The sequence below is a fragment of the Cyclopterus lumpus genome, chromosome 8 (assembly GCF_009769545.1).
Source record: "Cyclopterus lumpus isolate fCycLum1 chromosome 8, fCycLum1.pri, whole genome shotgun sequence".
In the NCBI taxonomy this organism is placed as follows: Eukaryota; Metazoa; Chordata; class Actinopteri; order Perciformes; family Cyclopteridae; genus Cyclopterus; species Cyclopterus lumpus.
This window is the reverse complement of record NC_046973.1, coordinates 3,783,275-3,793,599: the sequence shown is the minus strand read 5'-3', so window position 1 is coordinate 3,793,599 and position 10,325 is coordinate 3,783,275. Positions and strand designations below refer to the sequence as shown.

The 10,325-nt window shown below is 47.1% G+C and overlaps 2 protein-coding genes across 4 annotated transcripts in view; one reads left to right on the top strand and one right to left on the bottom strand.

Moving 5' to 3' along the window:
• Positions 1 to 406: 406 nt before the first annotated feature.
• On the top strand, positions 407 to 3,101 carry socs1a (suppressor of cytokine signaling 1a). Its single transcript, XM_034540316.1, is given in 3 exon segments — positions 407 to 758; positions 1,620 to 2,322; positions 2,325 to 3,101. Coding segments are annotated over 2 exon segments (1,119 nt in total). The 5' UTR covers positions 407 to 758; positions 1,620 to 1,676; the 3' UTR covers positions 2,798 to 3,101.
• Positions 3,102 to 8,957: 5,856 nt separating this feature from the next.
• clec16a (C-type lectin domain containing 16A) overlaps positions 8,958 to 10,325 on the bottom strand; it is a 29,506-nt gene continuing 28,138 nt past the window's right edge. For all 3 annotated transcript variants that reach the window (XM_034540312.1, XM_034540314.1, XM_034540313.1), the window contains one exon: positions 8,958 to 9,660. In XM_034540312.1, coding sequence (XP_034396203.1) covers positions 9,131 to 9,660 — 530 coding nt within the window. In that variant the 3' untranslated portion in view covers positions 8,958 to 9,130. The remainder of the gene's footprint in view (positions 9,661 to 10,325) is intronic.

Sequence of the window (10,325 nt, the reverse complement as noted above, 5' to 3'; positions counted from 1 at the left end):
AGAAATAAATGCACCTGGTACACTGACACGAATGAAACATGAAAACATTACATTTGCACTGAATTAATAGAACAGTTACACATTTGACCTCTGACCCGGATTTCTACAATCTGGGTTGTTTTTGCTATTGACTATTTTGGGAGATTTCAGCTACACACGTCTGGCTTTTTGCCAATTTAAAAATGGACTGAATTTTATTTATTTTTTATCAAAGTGCCCCCCCCCCCGCAAAAAAAAAATACTTTTAAGAAAGTCAGCAACAGCAACTGTCTGTTCCCAGAAACCAGGACCCGGTCACCTAAAACACGCCCCGCCCCCAACCAGTGTTGGCCTGTCCCTTTAAGAAAGCTCCCCAAAACGCCACTGAAAAAACCCAAAAAAAAGCCGTGCGTGTCAGTGCACGCGGCCATTACGCGGCCATGTCACCCGTGTTTCTGTAACGTCCCTCCTTCATGTGGCTTCTGCGGCTTTCTCAAACAAATACTCACGCTCATGCGCGGGGGGCGGGGCCTAGCGAGAGAGTTTCACTTTCGTTTCAGGGAAATAGTCGACGAGGGGTATAAAATTCAGGAGGAGCGTTCACTGCGGCAGACACGCAAACACGCACACGCCCACTCGCTCACTCTAGCGCGTGCACACACGCATGAGAGTCGCTCCAGACCTCGCGCTCCGTGACGGATTTACCTTACGGGACAGCAGCTCTCTGGGGAGTGCAGACTAACGGATCGTTAAACAGCCGCCGGTGTTAGAGCAAAACGGTAAGACTTTGACTTTTATTGGTGCTTTGCAGCATTCATTTTATTTACATTTAAAAAAAAAAAATGTATTCCGCAGTCAAAAAAAAAGAAGTAATTCAGACGTGAAACGGTGTTTTCTCACTGTCCAGATGTTGGAAAGAAAAAAACTTCACGAGGCACTGAAATGGCAAAGATAAACATTTGCTCTTAAGATATACACAAATAAATACAAATTATTGTATATAGTCCCCCAGAAGTACAATACCTGATCATGACCTTTTCCTGTCTTTATTTATTCTTCACTAGAAGTCTTTAGGTAGTTTACATTGGAATACACAGGAAGAAGGTGAATGCAGCCTTTAGATTACAGACCATAATACTTTAAGTTAGCAATCTATTAGGTTTTTAAAAACATTTTTTTTATGTCATTGGTTTGAGAAAGTTAGATTTCAACCCGGTAGACGTGATAAAGAAAAAACACCACTAGAAGCCTTATAAACTCAGTGTGTGTGTGTGTGTGTGTGTGTGTGTGTGGGGGGGGGCATTGTACAGTAATCTGACTGGCTGACTGTAATTTAGCCTCACCGCAGATTCCAGTCACATCAAACAGAGTCACGCTCCATGGAAACTTGTGTTTCTAACCTACACTCAGAGACAGTCACTGACTTGTGTGCGCACACACACACACACGCGCACACACACACACACACACGCTACTTCATCTTTTTAGAGCATCAGGGCCTTACATGGTCATTGAGTTAAAGTTGTGTGTTGTTCACTTTCACTCCCGCCTTTAAACTTTGACATGAAGATGCAACTGTTGTGGAGATGAATGAATGAATGAATGTAATAACCCGGTGCTGCTTGTCTCGTCTCTCTCAGGATGTCAGTGTGGTGGTTAGAGATGGGAGAGGGTCAGGGGCTGCTCTCCCCTGTAGGATGGTAGCCGACAGCGCAGTGGAAGGCCATGACAAGACTCATTTGTCGAGCTCACCGTCGCCATCGTCGTCGCTGCTCTCCAGGCAGCTCGCTCTCAGCCCTCACCGCACCGAGTCGGCGCGGCTTCAGCGCCGGGCCGCCCTGAGGTCGGCGTTCGTCCCCTCGGTGTATCTGACCCACTTCCCCACCTTCTCCTGCAAGGAGGACTACAAGATCATCACGGACACAGCGTCCAAGCTCGAGCACAGCGCCTTCTACTGGGGCCCTCTGGGAGTGGAGGAGGCCCACCGCATGCTGCGGGACGCCCCGCTGGGCAGCTACCTCATTCGCGACAGCCGGCAGAAGGACGTCTTCTTCACGCTGTCCTACCACGGCAAGGGCGGGCCGGTCAGCGTGCGCATCGACTACAAGCGCCAAAAGTTCTCGCTGGCGGGCAACGAGCGCTCCTTCCTGACGCTCTTCGCACTCTTGGAGCACTACGCCAACTCGCCCAAGAAGAGCCTGAGCGTCCCGTACAGGAAATGGGAGCCGACGCTGCAGGAGCTGTGCAGGAAGCGCATCATGAAGCTGTGCGGTGGAGGAAGCCGGGTGCCAGAGCTGCCGCTCACCCACGTTGTGCAAGACTTCCTGTTGGAGTTCCCTTTCAATCTATGACCGGCTTGCCATGCAAAGTTCTGATTGTGTTATTTATCGTTTCAAGAGGGCAGTTCTTACAGAGGAGACGGGAAGAGCGTCTGTCGGAGGTTCAGACCGCACCGCCGTGGTCGCACATGAACGCGTCTCCCGGTGTAACGCCGCCCAAAGTCAGCCAAACGTATCGTAAAGGACAAGTGCAGGCGGGCGGCGGGCGGACGGGGCGCCGGACCTCCAGGGACTCGACTTGCACGCGGACAGAGCGCCTTCTGGTCTCGAGGACGCACGGGAAGTTGGAAGAGGCTGCATTAATTAGAGAAATGGACACGCGCGTCGGCGGCATCCCGGCGGCCGCTCGCCCGGAGGCCGTCGGGTCCGTCTCGTGGCCCCCGGCACACTTAAAAGCGGATTGCGGGAGGAGGCTGAGAGCGTGGACTTGTTGGAGGAGGCTGAGGCCGTGGCCACCAGTAGGACTGACCTTTTCGTAGCAGACTTTTAATACTCTAACGCTGTTAAATGTTTACACATGAATGTTTGCTAGTGCCGATTGGCTCAAATACCACTCGAGGCCTTTTTTTCATGGCAGGCGACCTTTTGCAGAAGGGCGTCAGGCGGTATTTGGCGTCACGAGGTCTGGTGTTTAATTGTACTGTATGTAGAGGCTCATCGCCCCTCACTCCTACACTCTTCCAGGCAGATACTGAGTATGTCTCGAATGAATCAGATCTACAAGAATATATATATATTTTTTTATTTCCTATTGTATTTGAAATAAAACTTTATTTAAACTAACCTTGCTGGATTTTTGTTGTTGTTACTTCTTTCGACTGTGGTTTTTCACTCTCTCAAATCATGTCATGTGCGGGGGAGGAGTTAGTAGGGCTGGTGAGGGAGAGAGAGGGGGCGGGACAAAAACACACACCCTCACAATCAGGCCAGTCACACAGACAGGAAGTGCGACGCGTTGGCGTACAGTATCGTCACCACAGTGATCCGTGTAGCCTAAAGTGACAGGTGGGTGGGGTTACACGGACTGTTATGCTTAGAAACACACACACACACTTACCAGAAACGGGGGCAGAGGTGACACATAGTGAGAGAGTGTGTGTGTGTGTGTGTGTATAGTACTTTTAACCTAATGGGGATTCAGCGCAGATTAAAATTTCCTCAAGAGGAAGTGGGAAATTTATTTTGGGCTTAGTGGTTTTGACAGAGATGTGTTAGATCAAGGTTAGAGTTACAGTTCACGTTGGAGTTATTGATAAACGTTTCGTATGCGGCGCAAATTTAAACCGGTTGTAAATAAGCAGCGTGGTATTAAAGCGCAACACTTTTGTACTGTTCATAAAAGGCAGCCGTCTCTTAAAGAAGAGATATAAAAAGGTAATGCTTTTTTAAACACAGCTGCCTTTGTCTTTAAGGGGCGTGGCAACTGTGATCCAGGTGAGGAGACCTGGGTCGAGTGTATGACTCATCTGACTCTACTGCATGAACTATACATGTCATTACTGCCACATGGAGCAAAGCTGAACGCTTCCCTCCAATCTTTAGAAACGGTGGCTGTTTAAAGACAGTATTTAGAGGGAACCTTAAACCTTTAACCTTTGACCCTTCTTGTCTGAACCACACGTAGAGGAGTTCAGCACAGATCAAGGAGACATTGATTGTTTCAACGTTATCTAAAGCGCTTTTTCAGAAATCTTTCCAAGAGCAACACAAGTACGGTGTTCTGCGGTTGGGTGATTGGTGCCAATGACAATAAACACACGGTGCAAAAGTAAAAATCATTTACAAATAGAAAATAGGAAAATGTACAATAACATAAAACAAAACAAGTATATTTAAAAATGTCCTGAGGATGTAAGTGAGCCCGACTGCAGACGGGAAGAAACTGTATTTGTGGCATGAGGTCTTGGTCCTGATGGACCGCAGCCTCCTGCCAGAGGAGAGGGACTCGAACAATTTGTGTCCAGGGGCGAGAGCGGTCGGCTTCAATCTTACCTGCCGCTTCAGGGTCCTGGCACAATCACCCTCTCGGCAGAGCGAATGATACGCTGATGACACGCTGACTTTAAGATAATAATTTGGGAAATACCCGTGTTCACTTTCTCTCTGAGAGTGAGACAAGAAGATAGAAACGACTTTGAAGGTGCAAGATACGGTTCTGGGAACATTCCTGTTGCCTCTCAACGGCTCTCAACATGGCGGCTATCAGCTAACAGAGCTACAAGTGCAAACTACGGCTAACGTGCTGACAGAGCTAGCTAGCTTCACTGGAGGGGAGGGGTCACTTATCAGCAGTGTGGAGCGCTCACATGCGCTCACATGCACAGACATGGAGGCCCTTAGGATTACAACACAGAGGAGAAAGTAGCCGTTTGCTGCTAAACTAACACTCTCAAGCCAAAGTGTTAACTCACACCCGGGTTTCGAATGGTAAAAATAAAAATGCCTTTTAGAAAGCAGAATCTTTTGCTCAAATTTTGCAGTTTCATGACAGAATTGTGAGAGTGTGTGTCACTTTTTCAGACAGCCTACTTCTCATTTACAACTCGAGGTTATGACTTGAATCTCTTTCTGATACCCAAACATTACGCGTTGGGATCTTTATGGGGATTTCTTTCTTCTTTTTTTAAACTTGTCTAGAGAAATGTAGCCACACACACACACACAGAATATAACACTCACAGCTTGATTCAAGTAAAGCCTAACTAGCTTGAGGAAGTGGCTGAGCAGGGGTGAAACACACACACATACACACACACAATCGAGTCATACCGAATATAACACTCACAGTTTGATTCAAGTAAAGCCTAACTAGTTTAAGGATATACCTATCTCAGCTTGAGGAAGAGGCTGAGCAGGGGTCTCTCTCTCTCTCTCTCTCTCACACACTCACACTTCTGTGAAACATAAGTCAGTGACAGCGATATCTTAATTTGTGTACGCGTGTTTTATCAATCCTCACTTTACCTCGCAAATTTGATCACAGATTTATGTGTGTGTGTGTGTGTGTGTGTGTGTGTGTGTGTGTGTTCTCGTGGGGTGGCGATTGAATCACACGTAGCAGTTTCATTCACAGCTCCCCAGTCTTCAGGACATTCCCGACTATTTTGAGAAGTGAAACGTGTAGCGAGGCGTCCTGCGTTGGTGTGATCAGCTGATCTCGGTGGAACCCTCTGCTCGGAGCCTTCTGTCCTTTAAAGGAAACGGACGCCCCTCGACAGAAATCATTTAAAAACAGACACCACGAAAAAAAATGCAGAGGGGCCAAAGTGACAAAGAAGAACATGGAGATGTTGTGGTAAAAAGCTCGACGTTTGGGGTGAATGAGAATGAAGGCTGTGAGCCGAAGAAGACAATCAAACAGTGCGTCGCTTCGGACCTGGAAAAGTCCAATTTCTTTAAAAACACAAAACGCAGGGATGTTGAAAGCCGCTTCTAGACGAGCTTCAGGTCAATCCAGCGTGGATGTGTGATGACTTTAGTACCGAGGGCCCTGACTTGATATGTGGCGGTTGAATCATTCCTAATGGGAACAAGCAGATAACTTGACCGTTCTGCCCACTGCGAGCATGTAGGTGTAAAGAGAACGACACGTTCTCATTCCAACACGCTCAGTCAGACCTCTGGGGGTCACTTTGGTCCCAGAGTCCAATACATATCACAGATGGGTTTACATTGTAGTTACCTGGGAGCCCTCATACAGGCCCTAAAGGCTTAGACTGAGGTGAACATGAAGAAAACTCAGGTAGATGTCCATGTTTTTAATCTTTGGTTAACAGTAATACAGATGTGAAGGGCCATTAAACTCAGAGGGAGATGTACGTGTTTTTAATCTAAAACGTGGTCACTAAACTTAAAAGGGTTCATGAAACACTGCAAACATCTTCCAATCTGTAAGATCTCTACAGTCAAAACTTCAATGTAAGGCTGCGACTGTGGTTATGACACGGACAAACACACACTTTACTATAGCTGCAGTACCAGGAACCCAGTCACATGTTTACGTACATAACCGACTTCTTTGAAGAGGAGGACCGCGATAGAAGCAACACATACAGACCACAAGATGACTGAGACAGACAGACAGACAGAGACACACACACACATACACACACACACACACACACACACAGTTATCTTTACTTTCAGTTCAGGTCAGGGATAATTTACACCCTCAAACCTGATCAATGGACATCGTCACACTATCAACTAAGATGGTACACAAAGGTGTGTGTGTGTGTGTGTGTGTTCCTGGGCTTGGTAGTTCTTTTCAAAAATAGTTTGCTTGCTTAAACACATCTACTGTAACTACCAGAGTGTGATTATGTGAAGGGGGGGTGGGGGGGGACTCAAGCAGCAGCCTCACTGTTGTTAAGTAGAATAATTTATTGCAGTTCTTTATTTATTCCTCTGTTTTAGTTCATTAACAATAATTACAGGTTTAAAAGCAAAAAGCATTTACAGAGCATATAAACATATTACACACACACACACACACACACACATTACAATCAGAGACTTAATGGAAGCTTGACATGTTAGCGGTTGCCGATGGTTACCACGTTGTCTTCAAACCATCGGACGCTGCTCTCCACATTGTGCAAAGCCTCCTCAGCACGCCAGTGATCATCGCTGTCATTCTTCTGCTATTTACAGTAGCAAGATGGAAAGAGAGAGAGAGACTCCAAAAAAAACTAAGTATTGCTCCGAGTATTTATCCTTTTATAAACGTGTTGATGACTGTGCAGAGTAAAAGAAAACCAAATAAAAAAACTAACTCAGGATGGTCGCGCATTAAGACAATGACACAGAACAGAAGAGCAAAGGCCGAGGAGAAAAGGAAGTTAAAAAGATGAGACATAATAACGGAGGATAAAACACAACGATTCAAAACGACCCGCTGACCCGACGGAGACGAGTGGTCCGTTACATTCATCTCCTCTCATTGGTTAGCTCTTAAGATTATTGCAGTAGTAAAGCTTTACTCAGCGGATTCAAAAGGAGGAGGGCGAGGAGGGCGAGGAGAGCGCCGCCCCTCCACACTGACCTCAGAGCAGCATATTTTGTTTTCACTACGCTTTACGCCATTTCAACTCCTACTTGCCTTGAGGATTTCATGGTTCCCCTATAGGTGAGTGGGGGAAGGAAAATGTTTGCGTGTTGGGAGCGTTTAACCCTTTTGAACGCTTTCTCAGAGACACGGAGAGCTAAACTGACCTGAGGTCAGTGCCTGAGGGGCAACCAGCACATACATTCAACCCAGTGTTTGTTGTGGCAGAGTGCCGACCTGAAGACACGGACGTCGGGATTTCAAACGGTGTTTCGGAGCGATACATCGCTCTATGAGGCTTTACTTTATCTATATGTCCAATAGAGATAATATATATCTATATCATCCTCATATATCAAACAATACGGAGCTCTTCGTGGAGTAAAACAGCAGCTCACCCGTGTTGCTGAGGTGCTTTCTGCAGAGAACACATGAATTATTTACTACTGCCAATAATAATCCATTATGAAACCACTACTGGACCACTTATTCAGCTCCATTCACATCTTTCAAATCAATTTGTGATTGTTTAATCAGCCTTGTGAATAACACACATGATCTAATCCCTGAAGGCTATGAACTACTGTATGGAGATGGGGAAACAAAAAGCAACTCCAACGAGGTCGAGGTTTTGCAGAATACTGTTGCATATCTAAGAAAAGAGCCAGCTCAAGAGAGCAACGTTAGCTTTGATGGAAACCAGCTGGCATCCCGAGATGATTGAATCCAAGTGTCTACCGGCAGGAGACAACACTTCGGTTTGAGCGACAACTTCACGCCGACGCCCGATGAACGTCGACAGAAAGAGACTTCCCTCTAATTCAAGATGCTGCAGATTCTTTTTTTTTTCCTTTTCTTTAATTGTCACGAGTTAGTAAATGGGAAATTAATAGATCGTTACTCTGCACGTGGAACAATAAGAGCTGAACAAAATGTAGAAAACACACAACCACGGTGTCTGAATCATTCAAGCCCATATACATCCACACACACACACACACACATCTTCCCAATGGCAGTTCTAGGTGGCAGTTCCTGCTAACGGGTCTGACAGGCAGCGTTTAAAAGGCAAGTGCAGCTGACTGAGTGGACTGTATGTATCGCGTGTGTGTGCGTGTGTGTTAGCATAGAAGTGGCCAGTGGTGAACATCAGACAGGACGATGGCCTGTGGATGACCCGCTCACGGCAGCAGCAGCATGTGACGTATGCATGAGTAAAAAAACGTTGCTGGTTGCGTGTCTTTCCACGACGTCTTTCCACGACGCCTTTCCACTAAAAACACAACCGGACACACTCGAGTGAACAGGAACCCAAATGTGCTTTAAGCCTTTTTCAAATCCGACCAGTGATTCGTCCTCGGTTCTCTCAGAGTAAAAAGAGTCTCTCTTCATGTGCAAACACAGACGCTGAGATGCTTCCAGAATGTAACTATTCTCTCTCTCACACACACACACACACACACACACACACACACACACACACACACACACACACACACACACACACACACACACACACACACACACACACACACACACACACACACACACACACACACACACACACACACACACACACACACACACACACACACACACACACACACACACACACACACACACACACACACACACACACACACACACACACACACACACAGCAGTCGCACTGGATAGTTTAACCATCACACTTCCTGTCCTCTTAGCATGTGTGAAAGATGTGTTGAAGTGCATGAACATGATTGTGTGTGTGTGTGTGTGTTGCTCAGTCCAGTTCAGGCGAGTCCGGCGTGTCTTCGTCTTCCGCCGCCGAGTCGTCTCTTTCTAGCAGCTCTGCAGCAGAGAGTCGAGGGTCCTCGTCAGTGGGGGTGACCAACTCCGCTGACGTGGTTTCCTCTTTTATCGTCTCATCTGTCGGCGACCCGTCTTCCTCCGGCGGCTCCTCCTCCTCTTCCTCACCTTTCCGATGTCCCTCTTTCTCTCCATCAGCTTCCTCCTCCTCCTCCTCTGCGATAGAGGCGCCTGGTCTCTGGAGGGAGAGCGTTGTGGGACCGTGGCTGGCACAGGGGTGCAGGTGCGGCGAGTCCGCGGGGGGCAGCAGCGTGAGCGACTCCACGCTGAGCGCCTCTGCGTTGCCGTCGGTGAGGAGGGAGATGTTGGGCTGGGACGCCGGGGTGAGACTCGGGGCGAGGCCCGCCACTGGTGCCGAGGGAGCAGAGGAGACGGGCGTCACTTCTCCACCGCCTCCTTCCCCTGAGAGGGAGGGCGGGGTGTGCTCCAAAGACGTGCCATCATCTGGGAGGAGAAAGCGAGGCAGGTGAATTTAGAGGAAAACTAATTATTTTAAAGATTATCACTGGGGAATTATGTGGCTTCTCTTAAAAAAAAAAAAAAAAGTCTGCTTTGTTTATGTTCATATTCTGCAAAGAGATGATCTAAAAAGGGTCAAAGGTGGAGCTCGCATTTAATTGGACAAGCGTAAGAATACATTTCAAGCTCCATTAAAGAATGTAATAATAAAAATAACAAAAATATAGCATAATCAGTGGGAGTCCAAACATCGTCACACAGGAGAGGGTTATGCAGCCATGACAGAGATTTACGGTACGCAGCCACACACACACAGTGTGTTCACCTGCTCCTTGTTTACTCAGGTGAGGAGGTACCTGGTGGACACTGGCAGCAGGTGGACTTTGTGTGGGCAGAACGACAACGTGAACTACTGCGTGAGCGTACAACTCACTACTCCTGCTTATCAACACGCTTCTTTCACGTTTTCTGGTGACAAACTGCTTCATCTGCTCTGACAGCATCCCTGACCTACTTCTTCTATACCAACAGCTCAACTAACACATTTACACTCACCACAAAAACCACAACAGTTAACCCAATCATCTCCATCTGTGCAAGACGCATGTTTGTGTGTGTGTGTGCTGTAATGTGCAGATGTACTGTGCATA